Genomic DNA, 24,375 nt, shown 5'->3' with positions numbered 1-24,375 from the left:
GTTTCTCTGTCCCACCTGTGCCTGAGACCCCATCCATAGTTCTTCCCTCTGCTGAACTATGCAGAAGTGCCTCCAGCCTTGAGCTTCCCCTTTGCTCCCATTTCTTCTAAATTTACTTTTTTTTACTCAGTTAAACTTATATAATTAAAGATGAAAACAATTGAATAAACAATTGACATTTGAGTAAAAGCTTTAAAAAAAAATCTCTGCCTTCCACCCCACCCCCATCCAGACCTGCAAATTCATAGCAGCCCCTAGCTATGGTGTAGGTGTTCAACAAATGTAGGTTGCTCTGACTTTAACCATTCAGATTTATTTGTGTTTTACACAATGAATGCCTATTATGACAAATACATTTTCATATATGGCAGTTTCAGCCACAAAACATCTCAGATGTAGTGTAAGTAGGTCACTTGCGGGGGGGAAAAAGTGGACAGAAGGAGCACTTGACTGGGAGCCACTCCCCGAAGCTGCTCCTTTCATAGCTTCTCTCTGTCCTCCACTTCTGAATTGAAAATGTCTTTGGGTTTTGTTTTTGGTCTGTAAGAAGAGGGGGAGGGGCAGGGGAGAGGGAGAGGGAGAGAACTAATCTTAAGCAGGCTCCACACCCAACACGGAGCCCGATGTGGGGCTCTATTTCACAACCCTGAGATCATGAGTTTAGCTGAAATCAAGAGTCAGATGCTTAACTGATTGAGCCACCTAGGAGCCCCTGAATTGAAAATGTGTTTTACAATGTTCCAAGTTTATTTTAAATGTGGCTATGGTGGTTGGCAGTAGTGATAGGGTGGATTGTCTAGCAATTTGGGGACTGAAGATGGAAGAAGCCCTGGAGAGACCCTCTGTAATTATAGGTCTGTTTTACTGGGACTCTGATCTGCTGTAAAGCAGAGTTATGATAATAACTGAAAGGCCGAAGATACTTAACTCAGCCATTTTCCAGAAACCCGGATTGCTCCATGCTCTTTCTCACACAGCTCGGTGCAGTTTTCCCCTCCTCATGCCACTTGATTAATTTACATATATAATAGATGGCTCCTTCTAGGTCAGGGCTGTCTACCTTATGTCCTAAGAGCAGTCAGAGAGGAGCTTTCAGGTAAAGGCATTTTGATGATGGTGATGTTGTTGATCTTGACCTCCTATGCCAGGGTAAGTGGGAGAAGATTTGTGGCACTCAGGACACAGTTGTGGAGGTCTTTGAGCACATCAACCTGATGACCTTGGATGTACTGATGAAATGCGCTTTCAGCCAGGAGACCAACTGCCAGATAAGCAGGTCAGTGACAGGAAAACAAGAAAGACATCTATTGGCTATCCTCTAAGTCATTCATTGACATATTGTCCCTTCTTTCTCTCCTAGCAACCATGATCTTTATGTTAAAACAACGTTTGAAGCCAGTAAAATAAACTTTTACCGCTTGTACAGTTTCTTACATCACCATGACATAATTTTCAAATTCAGCCCTCAGGGCCATCGCTTACAGGAGCTGGTCAAAATTCTCCATCAGTACACAGGTACTTCTTGCATTTGGGTGGCCCACATCCATACGCGGTCATAATTGTGTTGTGTCTGTCCAGAAGAACAGGCTTCAAAAAAAAAAAAAAAAGAATAGGCTTCATTGTGAGAAAAGAAAACATTCTTGTTCTTAATGGAGCTATAGAGACAATGCTGCTTTAGAAGAATTTGCTAGGGCAGCCCGGGTGGCTCAGTAGTTTAGCACTGCCTTCAGTCCAGGGCATGATCCTGGAGTCCCAGGATCGAGTCCCACGTCAGGCTCCCTGCATGGAGCCTGCTTCTCCCTCTGCCTGTGTCTCTGCCTCTCTCTCTCTCTCTCTCTCTCTCTCTCTCACACACACACACACACAAATAAATAAAATCTTTTTTTATAATAAATTTATTTTTTATTGGTGTTCAATTTGCCAACATACAGAATAACACCCAGTGCTCATCCCGTCAACTGCCCCCCTCAGTGCCCGTCACCTATTCACCCCCACCCCCCGCCCTCCTCCCCTTCCACCACCCCTAGTTCGTTTCCCAGAGTTAGGAGTCTTTATGTTCTGTCTCCCTTTCTGATATTTCCCACACACTTCTTCTCCCTTCCCTTATATTCCCTTTCACTGTTATTTATATTCCCCAAATGAATGAGAACATATAATGTTTGTCCTTCTCCGATTGACTTACTTCACTCAGCATAATACCCTCCAGTTCCATCCACGTCGAAGCAAATGGTGGGTATTTGTCATTTCTAATGCCTGAGGAATATTCCATTGTATACATAAACTACATCATCTTTATCCATTCATCTTTCGATGGACACCAAATCTCCTTCCACAGTTTGGCTATTGTGGACATTGCTGCTATAAACATCAGAGTGCAGGTGTCCCGGCGTTTCATTGCATCTGTATCTTTGGGGTAAATCCCCAACAGTGCAATTGCTGGGTCGTAGGGCAGGTCTATTTTTAACTCTTTGAGGAACCCCCACACAGTTTTCCAGAGCAGCTGCACCAGGTCACATTCCCACCAACAGTGCAAGAGGGTTCCCCTTTCTCCACATCCTCTCCAACATTTGTTGTTTCCTGCCTTGTTAATTTGCCCCATTCTCACTGGTGTGAGGTGGTATCTCATTGTGGTTTTGATTTGTATTTCCCTGATGGCAAGTGATGCAGAGCATTTTCTCATGTGCATGTTGGCCATGTCTATGTCTTCCTCTGTGAGATTTCTCTTCATGTCTTTTGCCCATTTCATGATTGGATTGTTTGTTTCTTTGGTGTTGAGTTTAATAAGTTCTTTATAGATCTTGGAAACTAGCCCTTTATCTGATATGTCATTTGCAAATATCTTCTCCCATTCTGTAGATTGTCTTTTAGTTTTGTTGACTGTATCCTTTGCTGTGCAAAAGCTTCTTATCTTGATGAAGTCCCAATAGTTCATTTTTGCTTTTGTTTCTTTTGCCTTCGTGGATGTATCTTGCAAGAAGTTACTGTGGCTGAGTTCAAAAAGGGTGTTGCCTGTGTTCTCCTCTAGGATTTTGATGGAATCTTGTCTCACATTTAGATCTTTCATCCATTTTGAGTTTATCTTTGTGTAGGAAAGACTATCCATTGGAAGAAAGACAGTCTCTTCAATAAATGGTGCTGGGAAAATTGGACATCCACATGCAGAAGAATGAAACTAGACCACTCTCTTTCACCATACACAAATAAATAAAATCTTAAAAAAAAAGAATTTGCTGCATCCATAGTAGTAGTCCTGTCAGAAGTTAGCTACACCTTGGTCATTATGTACAATTGTTAATAATACAAATATAACAAGGGGACATTTAATATCTCAAAGCATACAGGGCACGTGGCTCTTTACACAGTGTTTGCAGTAATAAAGGAATAATGACAAACTAAAAACACTCACACAATATAGAAATGAATGTAGGAGCAGAGCAGAGTGAGCACGGATATGTATTCAAAAGAAGGGGGAAATGGAGAGTTTTTCAGTGGGGGTAAACTTTCAGTTACACAGGATAAGAAGTTCTAGAGATCTGCCTGTAAGTTAACAGTACGGTATTGGGCATGTAAAAGTTTGTTAAGTAGGTAGATCTCAGGTTAAGAGTTCTTACTACAATTAAAAAATAAATAAATAAAACAGTCCATGGCCACACCATCCTGAACGTGCCCAATCTCATCTTACTACAATAAAAAAATAAATTAAAAAAAAGAAGTTTCATTTGGGGCACCTGGCTGGTTCAGTCAGTAGTTCAGTCAGCCTTAATGTTATGAGTTTGAGCCCCATGTCGGTTGGATGTAGAGATTACTTAAAAATAAAATCTTAAAAAAAAAAGAAGCTTCATTCAAAGAGAGTTTTGGCAAAACATAAACATAAAAGTTGAAATAGATTAAGCTTTTTAAGCAATTCAACATTACTTTTCATCAACATCATAATAGAGAATATTTATCAAGTAGTTAATGAACCTTCCTTGGCTCTACTACTTACTAGCAGTGTGACTTTGGGCATGTTACTCATTGCTTTGTCTCAGTGTCATCTGTAAAATGGGGATTAAAAGGAACTATCTTCTAGGTTTGCAGTGATGATTAAATATGTTGGGATACATAAAGGGCTTAGGACAATACCTGGCACTGAATAAGTGTTAAACATAAAAATAGTTACTTTAGGACACTTGGGTGGCTCAGTCGGTTAAGTGTCTGCCTTCAGCTCAGGTCATGATCCCATGAGCCTTGCTTCGGGATCCCTGCTCTGAAGGGAGCGTGCCTCTCCCTCTCCCTATGCCCTTCCTGCTTGCTCATGCTTGCTCTCTCTCTCTCTCTTTCAAAAAAAAATATATATACACATATATATATTTACTTTAGCGAATATATTTGCCTCAAGGAAATTTGCAACACACTGACACATGCACAGTCACACATAGACACACAGGAATGTAGATATTATAAGGAGTAGACTCAGAGAAGCAGGTTAGTTTAACCATTTAAGACATAGATTGGCATTATATACAGCAGTAGTTCCAGACTTGTCCATATCATTGCCCACACAGAAAATGCTAAATTTGTATGGTTCATTAGAATGTATCTGGGGGCATCTACAATGTACTTGGTGAAAAAATTCTTTACTATTTTTTTATATTACATAATGATGATTAAAAAACAAAATGCAAAGTACTGGGGAAAAATTAAATTTGTTCAAAATAAAATTTTTTCAAAATGTTTATTTTTATGTCATCAAATTTATGAAATTTTTTATTGCATCTGGACTTTAAATAGTAGTTAATAGCCTTCCCCCTCTTCTAGGGTATGCCAACCCTTGCTCTAATGACAGTTTGGGTTGCATAAGCCTTTGTTGTGTGGGGAGCTGTCCTGTGTCTTGTAGGATGTTTAGCTGCATCCCTGACACCTACCCACTCGATGCCAGTATGACTCTGATAGTTGTAGCAACTGAACATGTCTCGATAGTGATGAATGTCCCCTGGGATCAAAATTATCTGCAGCTGGGGTGCCTGGGTGGTGAAGCACCCAACTCTTGATTTCAGCTCAGGTCATGACCTCAGGGTCCTGAGATCGAGCCCTGAGCCCCACATTGGGCTCTGCACTGGGTGTGGAACCTGCTTAAGATTCTCTCTCTCCCTCTGCCCACTGCTCACCCCACCCCTGCTAGTGCTCTCTCTCTCAAAAAGCAAAAAATAAAATTAAAACCTTTAAAAAATTATCTCCAGCTGAGAACTACTGCAACTATACCCCAATTGTAGAGATTCATTCATGTTTTTCTTCCAGTGCTTGTGTGGTCTTGTTCTTTTTGCATTTAGATCTCTGATCCATTTAGAGTTTATTCTTACATATGCTATGAAGTGTTGATCTTACATTTCCAAATGGTTATCCAGTTGTCCCATCTCCATGTATTACAAAGTTCCATCTTTTCTGTGACACACACACACACACACACACACAGACTATTATTCAGCCGTAAAAAGATGGAGATCTTGCCTTTTGCAACAACACACATCCATACCTGGAGGGTATTCTGGAAGTGAAGTCAAAGACAAATATCATATGAACTCACTCAGATTTTTTTATTTAAAGACAAAACAAAGAAAAAAAGAGGCAAAAAAAAGACAGGCTCTTAAATACAGAGAGCAAACTGGAGGTTGCCAGAGGACAGATGGGTAGGAGATTGGATGATGTAAATAAAGGGGATTAAGGGTGTACTTATTTATCATGATAAACATTGAGTAATATATAGAATTATTGAGTCATTATATTGTACACCTGAAATTAATATAATACTCTATGTTAATTACACTTCAATTAAAAATTTAATTTAATTTAAAAGTTCCATCATTTCCTCCAGTGATTTGCGCTACCTTTATCATATACTAAACTGACATATATACTTGAGCTTATTTCTTGACTTTCTTTTCTATTCTATTGGTCTATGTATTCATGTACTGGGACCATGCTGATTTATTTAAAGAGACTCTGTAGTATTTCTTTTTAATAACAAATTAGGCATGTCTGGGTGGCATAGTCAGTTAAGTGTCTGACTCTTTTTTTTTTTTTTTTTTTAAGTGTCTGACTCTTGATTTTGGCTCAGGTCATGATCTCAGGGTTGTGAGATTGAGCCCTGCTTAGGGCTCCACATTCAGCATGGAGTCTGCTTAAGATTCGCCTTCCCTCTCCCTCTGCCCCTCTCCACACCCATGCTCCCTCTCTCCCTAAAATAAGTTTAAAAATTAACAAACTATTTTTCAGAGAGTTTTAGGCTTACAGAAAAATTAAGCAGAAAGTACCCCGAGACCATGACCTGAGCTGAAGGACCCTGAGACCATGACCCGAGCTGAAGTCAGATGCTTTACCAACTGAGCCACCCAGGCACTCCTCAGAGAACCAACTTTTGGTTCATTGATTTTTAGCCCTTAGTTTCTTATTTTCAATTTCACTGCTTTCTGTTCTAATTTTTATTTCTTTTCTTTAACTTACTTTGGATTTAATGTGTTCTCTTCATAGTTTCCTAAGGCAGAAGATTAGATTACTGATTTTAGATCTTTCTTCTTTTCTAATATATTAATTTAATGCTATAAAGCTCCCTCTAAGTACTGCCTTCACTGTGTTCCACAATTTTGATTAGTTGTATTTTAATTTTCTATTTAGTTCAAAATATCTTTAAAATTTTCCTTGAGACTGCTTTAGCCCATACGTTATTTAAAAATGTGTGGTTTATTCTCCAACTATTTTGGAGTTTTCCAACTATCTTTCTGTTATTGATTTCTATTCCATTGTGCTCTGAGAGCATACTTTGTATGATTTATGTTTGTTTAAAATTTAGGGTGTGTTTTATGGCCCAAATGCTGTCAATCTTGATGAATGTTCTCTGTGAGCTTGAAAAGGAAGTGTATTCTGCTGCATTGGATGATGTACTCTATAGATGTCAAAGAGATCCAGTTGATTGATGATATTGTTCAGTTCAACTATGTCCTTGCTGGTTCTTGCCTGTTGGATCTGTCCATTACTGACAGGGGAGTTTAGTAGTCTCCAACTATAAGAACAGATTCATTTATTCCTTCTTGAGTCCTATTATTTTTTGCCTTATGTATTTCGACTCTCTGTTCCTAGGCGCATTTACCCTAAAGACTGTTGTTTTCTTGGAGAATTGGCCCCTTTATCTTTATGGAATGCCCTTTTTTAATCTCTAATAATTTTTAACCTAATAATTTTCCTTGTTTTGAAATCTGTTCTATCTGAACTTAATATAGCTATCCCAGCTTTCTTTTGGTTAGTTAGTATATCTTTCTCTATTCCCTTACTTTTAATCTACACGTATCTTTATATACCTAAAGTGGGTTTCTTGTAGACAACATATAGTTGGTTTTTTAATTCACTCTGACAGTCCATCTTTTAATTGGTTTATTTAAACCATTGATGCTTAATATGAATATTTGGATTGATAGCTACCATAATTGTTACTTCTTACTATTCATTGTTTTGTTTTTTCTTTTTAGTCTTCCACTCTTTTTATGCTTTCTCTGGTTTTAATTAAAGATTTAATAAGATTCCACTTTTCTCCTCTCTTAACATATAAATTATACTCCTTTTTACCTTGTTTAGTGGCTGTCCTTGAGTTTATGTGTATTTTTAAAGGTTTTATTTATTTATTCATTAAACACAGAGAGAGGCAGAGACATAGGAAGAGGGAGAAGTAGGCTCTCTGCCAGGAGCCTGATGCGGAACTCGATCCCAGGACCCTGGGATCACTCCTTGAGCCAGCAGATGCTCAACCACTGAGCCACCCAGGCATCCCTATAATGTGTATTTGCAACTAACAAGCCCATTTTCAAATAATACTTGCAAGCAACTTATAACAGGGTATTCGCAATTCCCAATTTTTCTCCTATCCCTTATAACATTGTTATTTATTTTACTTCTTCATAAGCTATAAACTGAATGTTGTTATTATTTTGAACAGATTGTTATATGTGGGATCAATTAAAAATAGGAAAAAAATTGAAAGATGAATAAAGTAGATGTGATTTATGTATACAATGGAATATTACTCAGCCATTAGAAACGACAAATACCCATCATTTGCTTCGACGTGGATGGAACTGGAGGGTATAATGCTGAGTGAAATAAGTCAATCGGAGAAGGAAAAACACTATATGGTCTCATTCATTTGGGGAATATAAAAAATAGTGAAAGGGAATAAAGGGGAAAGGAGAAAAAATGAGTGGGAAATATCAGAAAGGGAGACAGAACATGAGAGACTCCTAACTCTGGGAAACGACCTAGGGGTGGTGGAAGGGGAGGTGGGAGAGGAGTGGGGGTGACTGGGTGACAGGCACTGAGGTGGGCACTTGACTGGATGAGCACTGGATGTTATTCTATATGTTGGCAAATTGAACACCAATAAAAATTTTTTTTAAAACTCCAAAAAAAAAAAAAATAGGAAAACAAAAGGTTTTATTTTACCTTCATTTATTCCTTCCTTAATGTTCTTTCTTTATGTAGATCTGAGCTTCAGGCCTATATCATTTTCATTCTTTCCAAAGAACAGATTTCACTATTTCTTGTAAAGCATGTCTAATGATGACAAATTTCCTCAATTTTTGTCCGAGAAAGTCTTTATTTCTCTTTCATTTTTAAGGGTAATTTGGAAGAATTCAAGGTTGGATTTTTCTTTTTAAACACTTTAAATTTTTTACTTCACTCTCTTCTTTGCCTGGTTTCTGAAGAGAAGTCCAATGTAATTTTTGTCACTGCTGTTCTATGGGTTAAGTTTTTTTTTCCTGTGGTTTCTTTCAAGATTTCCTTTTTGTCTTTGATCTTCTGTAGTTTGAATGAAACGTGCATCTTGATTTTTTCGTGTAGATATTTTGGTGTTTTCCTGCTTGGTATCCTGAGTTTCCTATATCTGTGGTTTGGTGTCTATCATTAATTTTGGAAAGTTCTCAGTCATTTACTGTTTCAAAAACTTCTATTCCTTTCTCTCTTTCTTCTCTTTGGTCCTTTATTTTTCATTTTTCTGGTGGGGATCATTTATTCATGACCTTCTCTATTTCTTCTATGGACATTAGTCTAAGTTTTCTAGCTCCTCTGGAGTCAACTCTGGTACACTGAATTTTCCATTTCATATAGGTTTTAAAACTTATTTGGATAGAAGCAGTAGTCTCATGATTTTAAAAAAATTCTCTGGGGACACCTGGCTGGTTCAGTCAACAGAATATGCAACTCTTGATCTCAGTGTTGTAAGTTGAGTGTTGAGTGTAGAGATTACTTAAAAATAAAATCTTTAAAAATACATAAAATAGAATAAAAATGTTTAATTTCTCTGTATTAATAGTTATTTTCCCTTTGTCATTTCTTACTTCATATATTTGTGCATTCTTCCTCATTTCCCAATTAAATTAGCCAGTATATGTCTATTATGGATTTTTTTGAAAGACTCAAAAAATTTTATTTATTAATTTGATCTACTGTGTTTCTGTTCTTTACCATGCTAATTTTTATTATTTTCTTTATTATTTTTTGTACTCTCTTTTGGTTTATTTTGTTATTCTTTTTCTAATTTTTAAGTTAGGATCTAATATATTTACAGTAGTTCTCCCTCATTCATGGTTTTGCTTTCCACGGTTTCAATTATCATGGTTTGGAAGCAGATGATCCTCCTTTTGATGTATCATCAAAGTCAGTAGTAACCTAACTCTATGTCACCATGCCTGTGTCATTCCCCTCACTTCATCTCATCAAGTAGCTATTTTATCATCTCACATCATCACAAGAAGCACGGTGAAAGTATAGTACAATGAGCTATTTTGAGAAAGAAAGCAAGAGACCACAGTCACGTAAATTTTATTACAACATATTTTATAATTATTTTATTTCATTTTTAGTTGTGGTTAATCTCTTACTGTGCCTAATTTATAAATTAAACTTTATCATGAGTATGTATGTATAGAAAAAACATAGATTATGTAGGGTTTGGTATTATCTGTGGCTTCAGACATCCATTGAAAGTCTTGGTACGTATTCCTGCAGATAAGAGAGGACTACTATATTTAATTCTTTCATTCTTATTACTATTTTTAATTGCTTTGTTAATCTATTTGTGTGTGTGTGTGTGTGTTCATAAGTTTTTCGAGAAATGGAATTGCTGGATCATATGATAATTCTATTTTTTATTATTTGAGGACCTGCCATACTGTTTTCCATAGCAGCTGTACCATTTTGCATTCACACCAATGGTTCACAAGCGGTTCTGATTTCTCCACATTCTTACCAACACTGGTTTTCCAGGGTTTTTGATAATAGCAATCCTAATAAGTGTGAGGTAGTATCTTATTGTAGTTTTGACTTGCATTTTCCTAATGATCAGTGATGTTGAACATCTTTTATGTGCTAATTGGCCATTCATATATCTTCTTTGAAAAAATGTCCACTTAAGTCCTTTGCCCATTTTTGAATCAAGTTGTTTGTTTCTTGGTGTTGTGTTTTAAGAGTTTAGATAGTTTAGTTAGTCCTTCAGTTTTGTTTTTTCCCAAGATAGTTTTGGCTCTTTGCAGTCCCTTGAGATTCTATAAGAATTTTAATATGGATTTTTACATTTCTTATTGCTCTATGCTTTTAAGGCTATGAATTTTCTCTTGTTTATCAATTAAATACACCCCATGTATTTTGATAAGTAATGTTTTTATTATCATTTTTTCATAAATTCTTTTTTTAAAGATTTTATTTATTTGACACAGAGAGAAAGAGCACAAACAGAGGGAGAGGGAGAAGCAGGCTTCTGGGCGAGTGGAGAGCCTGATGCAGGGCTAGATCCCAGGACCCTGGGATCATGACCTGAACTGCAGGCAGACATAACCAACTGAGCCACCCAGGCACCCCTATTTTTTCTGAAATTCTTTAATTTCGGTTTGCATTTCCCTTCCACTCAAAAGATGTTTAATAGAAAATTTATAAATTTCTGAATGGAAAGCTTCTATATTTTTTTAATTTCTAATTTTATTGTATTGTAATTAGAAAGCATTGTTTGTAGTATTTCCATTTTATAGAACTCAGTAATGTTTTCTTTGGTCCAATATATGATCAATTTTGTAAAAAAAAAAAAAAAAACCAACATTTACTCTTATGAAGAAGATAAATTCTCTGTCATTAAGTATGGCATCTGAAATGTTCCCCCCATATGCTCTGCCTTATTATTCTGTTTGGATCTTCTATATCTTATTTTTGTCCACTTGACCTGTCCTGCATTGGGAATGCTATGTTGAAGACTCTTATTATCAGTGCAATTCTGCCTATTTTTCCCTGCATTTCCTCTAGTTTCTGCTTTAAATAGGTATTGCTATTATTTGGTGTGTGTATGTGTTCCTAAGTATTACATCTTGTGATATCATGACCTTTTTAAAATAGGATTTTAAGTAATCTCTACACTCCATGTGGGGCTCAAACTTATAACTGAGATCAAGAGTCACATGCTCCAGCAACTGAGCCAGCCAGGTGCCCTGTGATACCATGACTTTTAACATTAAAAACTGATCTCCTTTAATGAGTTTTTGTTCAAACTCTACTTTGTTTGATATCAGGATTGCAACCCCCAATTTTCTTATTATTTTCATTTGTCTGGTATATTTTTGTCCATCCTTTTATTTGTAGCCATTTTGTATTACTTTGTTTTATGTGTTTTTCTTACATGCAGCACATAGTTGGGTTTTGCTTTATGAGTCAATTTGAAAATGTTTTTATTTTAGTAAACAAGACATTCCCATTCTTATTTGTTGAAATGACTGATATGTTTGGACTCAACATTGTCATATGATTATGTTTTACTATGTGTCTTATGTTATAGTTACTGTGTTTATTAGTTTCCTAAAGACTTCCATAACAGATAACCATTTATTGGTTCTGGGTAAACAGGAATTGGGGGGGGGGGGCTACATTATTCAATTCAGCACACTGTGTTTCTTTTCCTATGTGGTATGTTTTCTTTGCTTTTTAAAAATAAACCTTTTGATATTTTAGAAGGTTTATATTTTTACTCTGGCTACCATAGTGTTTAGTCCTTCATAAATCCTTAATTCCCCTTTCCCTATTTAAACTTTTGCTATCTGGCTTGTCATATTTACTGTGGTAGATATAGATAACATTTACCATCTTAATCTTTTTGAAGTATAAAGTTTAGTGCTATTAAGTAAATTTACATTATTGTGCAACCACCACCAACATCCATCTCCAGAACTCATTTTACCTTGCAAAATTGAAACTCCATAAGTATTAAATGATAATTCCTCTTTATACTCCTTTCTCAGCCCCTGGAAACCACCATTCTACTTTCTGTCTCTACAAATTTGACTAGGTATTCTAGATATATATGAGGAGCCATAGGAGCCATATAGTATTTGTCCTTTGGTGACTGGTTATTTGATAGTTTGTCAGTTTTTAATAATAATTTAATAATATCCTTTGGTTTTCATTTATTACTTATACATCTATTAGTGATCTTTTTTTTCAAGTTTCAGATACTTATTAATCAGTGCAAACCCTAACACAATACACCAACATGATTTCATGCATTTAGAGGGGAAATATTTCCTGGATAAGTAGAAAATCATGAGGATGGCTTCTGGAAGGCCTTCTTTCTGAGCAACTTTATAGTGAAACATTTCATTTGAAGTCTGGATCTCCTTTCTTCAGTTTTCTGTAATGTACATTCACTGAGCAGAACTTGTATTAATCATGAAGACCCAGTTTGTTCCAGGATTCTGGGTTATTCTTCCTATCCCAAATGACATCCACACTGCGCCAGTACCTCTCACTCCAATAAAGATGAAGAGGAGGATCAAGCTCGGGTGCTTTTTGGCCTGAGGATCTGGTGTAACATGGTTGCAGGAAAGGCCTCAGGTCCAGAAGGAGAAAAGATAAAATGTGCAAGGCTCCCAACAATTAGTGATTATTCTACTTTCTCCTTTCTCTCTCCCTTCTCCTCCTATTTTTAGTTGAATTATTTTCACTTTTAGTGTTTATGTGATATACTTCTTCCCATGTGCCAATCCTTATTTTAGTCTGAGATCTAAAATTACATCTATGAAATGCCCACCTCAGTTCTTTAATGAAGTTTTCCTACTTATTTCTTGGTTGGATGAAGCTCATCCACTCTAGATTCCTCAGGATGGGCTCATGAGCATAATATTTTCTGAGTTCATTCAAGTTTATACCTATTTTTTATAGACTTGATAGTTGCTTGACTGACAATTTTCCTGGATATAAAATACTTTTTTCCTAGTTTGTGTCCTTGAATTTCTTTAAAAGGCTCTGATCTTTTGCCCAGTGCAGGGTTTGATCTCACAATCTTGAGATAAAGACCTGAGGCAAAATCAAGAGTCAGATGCTTAACTGACTGAGCCACCTAAGCACCCTGAAAATGCTCTAATCTTGCTTTGATTTCTTTATTGTTCTTGAAAAATATGATGCTACCTTAATTTTCTTACCCTTAAAAGTTATTTGCTCTTTTGTCTGGAGTCTATGAGGATTTTCTTTTCTGTCTTTAATGTCAAATAGTATTATTAGCATATGTATTGGTATTGGTTATTCTGTTCCAACTTTCCTAGGCATAGGATGGGCCTTTTAATATGTACATTTAAATTATGTCTCACTTCCAGAAAGTTTTCTTGAATTATAGTTTTAGATACTCTTAGATAGTTTCATATTTTTGTGGGGTTTTCTTCTAAGACCCTTCAGTTATACAGATGTTGGTGTTTCTTTGCTTGTCTTCCATTTCATTTGATAAATTTTCCATTAAAAAGAGACTGAGAAAGAAAAGAATGATTGGGACTTGCACCTGCATTTGAAACCATTTTTGTTATATTGCCTACCTAGTTATACAAAGTCTATTTCAGGTATATTGTGTTTCTTTGGAGCTTTGATCAAAGTTTGTCGTTTGAGGGAGAACAAACATCCGCAAAAATTAATTCTACTTAAATACAAGTACCCATTCTGAGATCAGGAAATTAGCTAAGATTTGAAGCTATTTATGAGCCATGGCTTGCTCTGTAATTATTTTACTTTGATTAACTTTGCTGTCACTTTGGTAATGGGGAATTGCTATTCTGTCCCAGAAAAGGTAATCCAGGATAGAAAGAAATTACTCAAAGATGAGAAGAAGCATGGCAACACTCAGAAACGGAAGGACCAGGATTATCTGGATATTATCCTTTCTGCCCAGGTAAATCTTTTAAATGTCTGAGGCAGCTCGTGTATCAATTAATTGTGTGGGTAGATGGATGAGTGAGGAGGAGGGGAGACAAGAGCAAAATTGATCAACTAAATTTAACAATACTTTTGAGGTGATGGGTTGGCTCTATACAGTTTGAGGTAAAGATAGAGGTCTGTAATTCTGTCACTACAGGGAATCAGATAATACTAAATTTTTTGCTAATTGGACAGGACTTGGTGATTACTGCAAAGATACATGGTAGTTTAGGGAAACACGGGAAAATGGGTCACAAAGTAAGTTGGTAAAATGATGAAGAGGAGGTGCTGGAAAATCTGCATGAATCTGGCAGGATGATTGGAGGAACTCTTTGCAAGACCTACATTTCTTATGTAATGTTGGTTCTCCTTTGTCAAAGTGTGGCTCCTACTATATATTTGTTGAACAGAATTAAAATGGAAACTCTCATATGAATCTCTAATTTTTTCCCCTAAAGCCATTATCTTGATTAGGGCTGCAGACATCTGTAAACTGACATTGCATAAACATATCTCCACTATACCTTCCAGGCTGAAAATGGCAACAGCTTCTCAGATACTGACCTACGGTCTGAGGTGAACACATTCATCTTGGCAGGGCATGACACCATGGCAGGGAGCATTTCCTGGCTCCTCTACCACCTGGCTCTGAACCCTGAGCATCAGGAGAGATGCCGGCAGGAGATCAGGGGCATCCTGAGGGACAGGTCTTCTATCACATGGTAAGATCTGCATTCTTAAACATTTCATCCTTCTTCCTCTTCATGGGTTTTCCTTTATTTTCTCCTCTGGTACCTTAGTCACCATTGTGCTTCAAGATATGTGCCTATAGAAACAGAAAAGGAGACTACTATTCTTTTTCTAGAGAGATCAAAATTATCATTATATCTTTGCAAAAGAAGTTCATCCATCCACAATTATCTGTTTCTTTGTTTTGTTTTTCTAATCAGTGGTGTGTAACGTCCCATTTCTTTCTTTCACCTGGCTCAGTGCACTGGAAATAGGGACTTGATCCCTAGACTTGCATTGAGAGCTTAAATGGTAGAGCTCAAGTGTGTCTCCTCTCTGAGATCCCAGCAAGCATCCGTATCATTTAAGCCCCACTGTAGTCATTCCCTCCCATCTCCTTTTCATTCCTCAGAACTAGCTTAGACTTTGAACACAGTACTAAATCATATACACTGTAGTTGAATCTAGTGATTATGGACTGAGTACATACATTCTCAGTACTGAGGCACTTAAGAAATGTGCAAGATTTGGTGTGGGTCCTGTCCTCAATGAGCTCACACCCAAGGAGAGGAGACAGGCTTCTGTATGGATAATCTCTATATAATCTGCTAAGGGTAGCAAGAGAGAGATGTGCTGGCCACTACAGAGACTTAGAAGACAGTCACTTAACCTGGTACTCAAGAGGGGACTCAAGAGGACTTCCTGGGAGATCTGACACCCAAGCTGCCTCTTCTAGGATGGATTAGCTAGATAGAAATGTCAACACCATTTGCAAGACTTTGAGCTTATCTGACTGTTCAGTGATGCCCAGGTTATGGATTTACCCCTAAGACATGCTGTCTGAAAGAAAAACAAACAAGCACGTCTTGATTTAAACCACATTCTTCACCCTAGCTAGATATTTCACTTATTATTTGCTCTGCTAGTCAAAAGGGCAGAAAGATGGAAATGTTAAGAGTCATCCACCCCTAGCACTAGGGGGGAACACTGCATTTCAAATGCAAAGGTAAGCTCAGTAAGAACTTTTGTAAGGGGAAATTTGGATTTATATAGCTATGATAGAGATCTTACTTTTTATAAGGAAACAGTAGTTATTTCCTACCATAAATTAAAGGTTTATGGGCAGCCCCAGTGGCTTAGAGGTTTAGCGTGGCCTTCGGCCTGGGGCATGATCCTGGAGATCTGGGATTGAGTCCCAGGTCAGGCTCCCTGCATGGAGCCTGCTTCTCCCTCTGTCTGTGTCTCTGCCTCTCTCTTTTTGTGTGTCACTCATGAATAAATAAATAAAATCTTTAGAAAAAAATAAAAAATAAATTAATTAAAGGTTTAATCTGTATAGCACAAAATAATGTCGATTAGTCATTTTTTATTCATTCTTTAACATTGATTGGATATCTTAACCTGTTTAGGGTGGATATATATACAACCCCAATATTGGCCTTTCTTATTCTTTTCTGGCCTATGTGAAATGTGAAAACAAAGAAATCTTGGCCAGGTAAGAAAACAAATTCCTAAGGATCTGTTAACTACCATTCATTTTAATGAAAGAAATAAAAATATAAAGAAAAATATGTTTTTATTCCATACTATGGCCCTATACTTACATTTAATGAAATTTGTACATGGCATGCTGAAAACTTATAATTCTTTTAGACAGATAATAAAACCACACTGCAAAGAGCAATTTCTGAAAAAGCTGGCAAGTTGTTCAACATCCCTTTGGCTCCTCGTCAGCCATTTCTGCATTGGGTTAAAATTTCTCTCTTCTTGCACCAGGGCTAAGATGGACAATACTGTGTTTCTAAAATATGCAAAATGCCAGACTAAGCAGAATTACCCTTTTTATTCTGAGCTTGAGGAGGAAAGAGCTCAAAATGAAAATCTGCACTGCCAAATGGCCAGAGCCTGCATTCTAAATAAGTAATCAGAAAAGCAAATAGAAATACAATAAGGCAAATAGACTGAATATATGCAGTCATCTTATAACTGGCTAGGATGAAAATGAAAAAGTTTATTCTTCTCCCTCTGATACTTCACACTTGTGTGGGGCAAGTTCTTTTCATCTGGGGTGAAATTCTGAGTGAATCTCATAGAGTTCTTATCCATTTAAGTCATAAGAGCAGTCTCATTTCAGTAATTAAGCTGTCTGGTCCAGTGGAATAGCAAAAAATACAAATTCGTATCAATCTGGAGCATATCCCTCCATCCCAGCTCAGCATTTCTTTGGGTCTGAAAGCCAGTGGTGGGTGAGGGGGTCTTGATTGGCTTCTTTTTACTGACAAGTTCCTCACCAACCCAGTAGCTGCTGTTTCTGAACCTTTTAGAAGTGGTCCCAGGAGGAACGAGGAGAAAGGGTTTGGTACTATGGAGATCTTGCCTTCTGAGCTTGGTGGCTATTCAGTGCTTCCTTTCACTCTCAGTAGGCGTATCTGAGTTTCAAGGAGAATCTTGGAGATTTCCTCACTGGAGCTTTGCCATGGTAATTCATGAGACAAGGGAATTCTTGTCCTCAGAGTTCCTTTCAAGACGGTTCCGAAGCTCTCCCTCTTGCTGGTTCATTGGCCCATAGAACACACTGGAGCACTCCTTACCTATTTGTCTCTATTGCTCTCCCCCAACTCCCTGTTTGTTCTGAGTCACAGACTTTCCTCTCAGTCCTCTGTTCCTCAAACTCCAAGGCACACATGTCAGATCATCTAAGTGACCAAGAAGTGACCCAAGAAGCCCCTCTTTGCCTAACACGCTTGAGGGGGCCCTCCTGCATTCCGCAGCATTGTGCCATTCCAACATTATCTTTAAAGGATTTTTTTCCTCTCTCAAAACTCTGAAGCCCTCTCTCTTCAGTCCTTAGTCATACTTTCTACATTCTTGATTTATATGGTGACTAAGAGTTGCGAAACTGGTTTCTGAAACCTCCCTAGCAAATCTTTTACCAGTAGATTAGCATCTCACTTTATAATGAGGATATCTGACACTTGTTTGGTTCCTCTTCCTCTGGAACTTCAGCTGATCCTCAGGCAGAAAGAGTCTCATTTTAGCATTCTGTTACATAAATCAATTGCAAAATAACTTTAACCTAGAGGTAATGTTTACCAAGAATAAATAATGAAGAGGAAAAAACATTAATATTTACCAACTGGCTATGGAGTCTGAGTTCCTGCCCCTCCTTCCCTTGTCCTCACAGGGACCAGCTGGGTGAGATGTCGTATACCACCATGTGCATCAAGGAGTCACTCCGACTGGCGCCTCCAATCCCATCCATTTCCAGAGAGCTCAGCAAGCCCATTACCTTCCCAGATGGACGCTCCTTGCCTGCAGGTCTTTGCATTCTTTTCCTAAGCAGGTCCTAGAGACCAGGGGATCCTGGCAACCACAGTGACAAAGACTGGCTTTTTTTCTCTTTTGACTCTTAGAGGAGTCAAAAGAACCTCTGGCTTAGGGTTGGGTGCCTAATAACTCAGTGTGTAATTCCTTCATCAGATGTGGTTTCCAGACTTTCCCAAAGGCACATAGCCATTTGCAGCGAAGCTGTGCCCAGAACCCAGGTGGCCAGAATCCCAACCCAGAGTTTCTTCACTTAGCAGGACATTGCTTCTAAGATAATCTTTGTTTAGCTTAGTTTGAGACCTGGGTGAGACTTCATGATGATGTAGGAAAAGACATTAGGGTTCGAAGCCAACGGCCAAGAAAGAATTCTTGAGCCTTTGGTGCAAAAAGGTGATTTTATTAAAGCACATGGACAGGACCCATTATGGGCAGAAAGAGCTATAATGGGGTTGTGAGGGGTAGTGATTATATATCTTCAAGTTGGGAGAGGGCTAGGGATAGTGTAAGTCTCTAAGGAATTTTGGAAAAAATGTTTCCAGGACCTTGAGGGGACTAGCTATTATTAGGAAAAGGTCATTTATTACTATAATAAAACCTCAGTCATGATTCCCTTCAGATGTATGTCAATGGGCCATATGCTTGGGGGATGATCGCCAACACATGTCTTGGGGGTTTAGTTATAAAGGAAATTTCTATTTTTAGTATATGTGCTGCCGAAGCGAGCACATAAAGGAAATTTCTAAAGGAATTTTTGTATGTTGAAGTAGACTCACAGGATCCTGAAGGTTGGGCTGTGATTGCCTTTTGCCCTTAGCAAAGTGTCAACATTAAGACTACTGAGTCCCCTAGACTCAGAGTCCCCTAGACTCATTCCTAGAGGAATGTCACTCTGCCTGTTTCAAGGACTTGTCAAAGGGCTGTAGGTAGCAAGGAAATTCAATAATTTTTCTTCTGCCTTTGTTTCCCACATTAATGGGAGATGAACATCATTATCTTTATCTAGAAGACCCAAGGTAGGGTCTTTGGTTTCATCATCGTAATACTATCATTCTTATAACTGTGCAGCACGTAATAGTTTACATAGAGCCTTCAAGAGCATTAGCTCATTTTCCCACCCTCAGAACATAATCTTAACAGACACTTATATAGTTCTTCTCAGTTTACAAAGCACTTTCAGATACTCTTGGTGTAGCCAAAAACCTCACTAGAGATCCCAATGTGCAGATTGGCAGAACTAGAACTTGCACAGAGGCCCCACACTGGAACCCAGTGCTCTTCAGAGCACAGGTTTCTGAGCAGGGCAAGGGGGAAGCATAGGGTGTCATGGGAGACACCCTTCACCTCTCTGCTTGGGGATCCTGTTAACTCTTGTCCTTGGAAACAAGCTGGCAGGATTGCTTGTAGCAATTACCAATGGCCTGTCACTGGGACTTTGTTGACAGATCCAGAATTTTCATGGTAATCAAATAATCCTCAAAATCTCTCTCCTCTTTTTTTTAATCCCCAAACCACGTGGATATTTGCCAAAATTTCCTCCCCTCCGTTTATGAATAGAACCAACAGAAAGGCCCCTAGATGCCGCCGAGTAAGCATCGTTAAAGTCTCCCCTCCCACTGCCATCGTGTCTAAGTCAGAGTCTTCCAAAGAGCCTGAGCAGCTGCGGAAGCTTTTCATCAGAGGCTTGAGCTTCAAAACAACCAATGAGAGTCTGAGGAGCCATCCTGAGCAATGGGGAGCCCTTACGGACTGTGTGGTAATGAGAGACCCTAACACCAAGTGCTCCAGAGGTTTTGGGTTCATCACATATGCCACCATGGAGGAGGTGGATGCAGCCACAAATGCAAGGCCACACAAGGTGGATGGAAGAGTTGTGGAACCAAAGAGGGCTGTCTCACGAGAAGATTCTCAAAGACCTGGTGCCCACTTAACTATGAAAAAGATTTTTGTTGGTGGCATTAAAGAAGACACTGAAGAACATCATCTAAGAGATTATTTTGAACAGAATGGGAAAATTGAAGTGATTGAGATCATGACTGACCGAGGCAGTGGCAAAAGAGAGGTTTTGCTTTTGTGACATTTGATGACCATGACTCTGTAGACAAGATTATCATTCAAAAATACCATACTGTGACAGACCACAACTGTGAAGTAAGGAAAGCCCTATTGAAGCAAGAGACGGCTAGTGCTTCATCCAGCCAAAGAGGACGAAGTGGTTTGGAAACTTTGTTGGTGGTCTTGGAGGTGATTTTGATGGGAATGACAACTTTGGTCATGGAGGGAACTTCAGTGGTCGAGGTGGCTTTGGTGGCAGTCGAGGTGGTGGTGGATACCGTGGCAGTGGGGATGGCTAGAACGGATTTGGTAATGATGGAAGTTACTTTGGAGGTGGAGGAAGCTATAATGATTTTGGCAATTACAACAATCAATCCTCAAATTTTAGACCCATGAAAGGAGGAAATTTTGGAGGCAGAAGCTCTGGCCCCTACAGTGGTGGAGGCCAATACTTTGTCAAACCATGAAACCAAGGTGGCTATGGCAGTTCCAGCAGCAGCAGCAGCTATGGCAGAGGCAGAAGGTTTTAATCACTGCCAGGAAACAAAACTTAGCAGGAGAGGAGAGCCAGAGAAGTGACAGGGAAACTACAAGTTACAGCTGATTTGTGAACTCAGCCAAGCACTGTGGTGGCAGGGCCTAGCTGCTACAGAGAAGACATGTTTTAGACCATACTCATGTGAATGGGCAAATAACTCGAGGACTGTATTTGTGACTAATTATATAACAGGTTATTTTAGTTTCTGTTCTGTGGAAAGTGTAAAGCATTCCAACAAAGTGTTTTAATGTAGTTTTTTTTTTTGCACCCATGCTCTTGATTGCTAAATGTAACAGTCTGATCATGACGCTGAATAAATGTGTCTTAGATAAAAAAAAGAACCAACAGAAACTTATCATTGGACCTGCATGATGGAATTATGGTTCTGTTCCCCTGGACCCAAATGGTCTCTGGTGGGTGCTGTACAGTCCATTGACAGATATCATTTTGACATGAAACCAACAGCTCCTTAAGGTAGAATCAGATATTAAATAAGTCATTGCTTTGAAAACCAAGGTGTCAGAAAAAAAGAAAGAAAACCAAGGTGTCACCCAAGCCTCAACTTTCCATGAGTCCTTGACTGCTGACATCAGCTACAGCACGCAGAGCTCTGCCAGGAACAACCTCATTCCCTTCAAGAAGAGCAGTATAACAGTAGCCCACAACTTGATCTATCTGCTGCAATCTTTTTTCTTTCTTTTCTTTCTCAGGAATAACCGTGGTTCTCAGTATTTGGGGCCTTCACCATAACTCTGCCATCTGGGAAAACCCAAAGGTATGACTGTTTATTTATAAATCCTTCAAAGAACTAATGCAGTACAACTCACTTTTTGTTAGCACGATGTGGAAGTGGCAAATGGCACAAAGCAAATAAACAGAAAGACCAAAAATGTTAAAGTTTTCCCCCTAAAAGAAAACTGTCCTGTTCCCCTATTCCTACTGTGTGTTAGCTTTGAATGAATGGATTGACAAAATACCACACAGTCTGCTCTAAGTTGCAGTCTGTGCTGCAGTCATTTACTCAGTGAGCTCCACCAAGCACTCACCTAGCCATCTGCAGGACTGCAGGCTATCCATTTTGCCATGCAGGCAACTCACTCTTCTGCTGGATGTAACAATCAGAATTCTGGCAGAAAACTGATGACACCCTCAAGTTGGGCACTTAGAGGAGAATTTCATAAAGGAACTATTTACAAAGGCGTTGGTAGAGTTTAGAAAAGTAACACGGAGTGCACAAATGCTGAAGTGCTTCCCACCTCTGGGCCAGAGGGGAGAGAGACTTTCGAAGCCCAGAGAGTGACTGTCGTGCTGGGAGGAGTCCTGGGCAGGAGTTGGGCCTTCAGTAGAGCAGCCAGCCGGAGGCAGCTTGGTAGAGTCAGGTGTAGGGAATAAATAATCCAAAAGCTCTCTCTGTCCACCCTCTAGATTGCCAATCAATGTCTTTTATCAGCCAAACCCAAGAGCAAACCATGTGGGTCAGCTTCTTGGAGCCCCGAGCAGAGCAGGAAAGGGAGGAGAGAGGATCTGGAGAGGCAAAAAGAAGACACACAGCTAACCATAGTGCTTGATTCAACCGTCTTGAACTCTGAACACTCACAACACCTACAGACACTTGTTTTCACATAAGTGGCTAGGGTTGAAGACCTCTTACGTGTAATGGGAAGTGGACTGCAGGTCTCATTAACAGTTGATCACATAATCATTTTGGCTAGACTTCTAAGTCTAAGTGAGAACATTCTTTTTTTTTAAGTTCAAGTTAATTTTATTGAGTAGAGTTGACACACAATGTTACATTAGTTTCAAGTGCACATCTTAGTGATTTGACAAGTTGATTCACGATGCTCCCTGATGGTAGCCACCATCTGTCCTGTTACATCACTAAAACAATATTACTGATTATTCCCTATGCTGTGCCGTTTACTCCTGTGACTTATTCATTCCATAACTGGAAGCCTGTATCTCCTTCTCCCCTTCACCTACTTTGTCCAAACCCCCCACAACCATCAGTTTTTTCTCTGTATATAAAGGTTTAATTCTGCTTTTTGTTTGTTTATGTACTTGGTTGGTTTTGTTTTGTTTTGTTTAAGATTTCACTTATGAGTGGAATCATAGTAATTGTCTTTCTCAATCTTAACTTATTTCACTTAGCATAATACCCTCTAGGTCCATCCATGTTGTCTCAAATGGCACCATCTCATCCTTTTTATGGCTGTGTAATATTCCATTTAATCCACCACATTTTCCTTATCCATTCATTTATTGAAGGACACTTAGGTTGCTTCCTTAATCTTAGCTATTATAAGTAATGCTACAATAAACATAGGGATGCATATGTCTTTTCTAATGTTTTCATTTTCTTTGGGTAAATTAAATGGATGCATTCTTACCTCCAAAGTGAAAATAATAACACTGGCCCTACCATTTCTGCTTTCTCCATACTTAGTCTGGGTAGCAGACTAGTCCACTGGAAGGCCAGACAAGGGCTGCAGGTCTAGAGTCGCACTGCCAAGTGTGGTAGCTATTTGTCACATGTGGTTACTGAGCACTTGAAATGTAGCTACTCAGAAATAAGGTATGTTAGAAATGTAAAATACACACTGGATTTTGAAGACACAGTACAAAAAAGTGGACTATTTGCTTAATGATCAGTTAAATTGAGACATGTTAGAATGATAATATTTTCTGCAAAATAAATTATATTATCAAAATTACTTCCACCTTTTAAGAATGTGACTACCAGAACATTGGAATTACATATGTAGCTCATTGTATGTTTCTCAATCAGTGCTAAATAGTAGCTTAAGAAGTGTGCTCATGGTGTTTTGGGGATGGTGGTGGCGTTGCCCTGTCATTTCAGGTCTTTGACCCCTTGAGGTTTTCTCAGGAGAATTCTGATCAGAGACACACCCACTCCTTCTTACCATTCTCGGCTGGACCAAGGTAAGGACAATTTGAGGTTGCTGAAAATGCACAGAAATGTTTACTTGGAAACAGCACTCTCCCTTTGGTACCTCAGCTCCATGGAACCCCATCTTCTCACCAGATTATGAGGTAGATCTTGGTACCTCTTTGAGCCCCCGAAAAGACCAGTTAGTTCCACAAAGGACAAAGCCCTTCTCTGTCACATCCTATTCAGCTATGCCTCGGACAATTATCCCGTGATGCAAACTTGCTCATAAGCCATGCAGCCCACCTCCAATGCAGGAGAAATAGTTCCTTTTTTTCTTAAGTTCAGATTTATTGAGGTATCTTTGACACATGCAATTGTAAGATATTTAAAACATACATCATGGTGATTTGCTATCTGCGTACATTGTGAAAGGGTTCTTCTCCCTCCGGTTAATTACCACATCCTCCATCTCACCAATTTATCTCTGCATGTGTGTGTCTGAGGACATTTACGCTCCATCTTATTAGCAAATTTCAGTTGCACAATACAGTGTTAGCCACTATAGTCTCCATGTTTTTTTTAATTTATTTTTTATTGG

At 38.6% G+C, this 24,375-nt stretch overlaps 1 protein-coding gene and 1 long non-coding RNA gene across 4 annotated transcripts in view; one reads left to right on the top strand and one right to left on the bottom strand.

Annotated features, from left to right (window-relative positions):
• CYP4X1 (cytochrome P450 family 4 subfamily X member 1) overlaps positions 1-24,375 on the top strand; it is a 37,098-nt gene that overhangs the window by 11,620 nt on the left and 1,103 nt on the right. For all 3 annotated transcript variants that reach the window (XM_077845062.1, XM_077845063.1, XM_077845061.1), the window contains 7 exons: positions 1,149-1,276; positions 1,361-1,515; positions 14,109-14,215; positions 14,773-14,963; positions 18,155-18,288; positions 21,598-21,662; positions 23,745-23,827. In XM_077845062.1, the coding sequence (XP_077701188.1) occupies positions 1,149-1,276; positions 1,361-1,515; positions 14,109-14,215; positions 14,773-14,963; positions 18,155-18,288; positions 21,598-21,662; positions 23,745-23,827 (863 nt within the window). The remainder of the gene's footprint in view (positions 1-1,148; positions 1,277-1,360; positions 1,516-14,108; positions 14,216-14,772; positions 14,964-18,154; positions 18,289-21,597; positions 21,663-23,744; positions 23,828-24,375) is intronic.
• LOC144282013 (uncharacterized) lies at positions 723-17,825 on the bottom strand. Its single transcript, XR_013350389.1, has 3 exons — positions 16,575-17,825; positions 14,806-15,067; positions 723-1,587 (listed from the first exon to the last, which is right to left on the bottom strand). It is a non-coding gene; the product is annotated as an uncharacterized LOC144282013 (long non-coding RNA).

The sequence above is a fragment of the Canis aureus genome, chromosome 13, assembly GCF_053574225.1.
Source record: "Canis aureus isolate CA01 chromosome 13, VMU_Caureus_v.1.0, whole genome shotgun sequence".
Classification (NCBI taxonomy): domain Eukaryota; kingdom Metazoa; phylum Chordata; class Mammalia; order Carnivora; family Canidae; genus Canis; species Canis aureus.
Note: the sequence above shows the minus strand (reverse complement) of the source record. Positions and strands in the feature narration are given on the sequence as shown.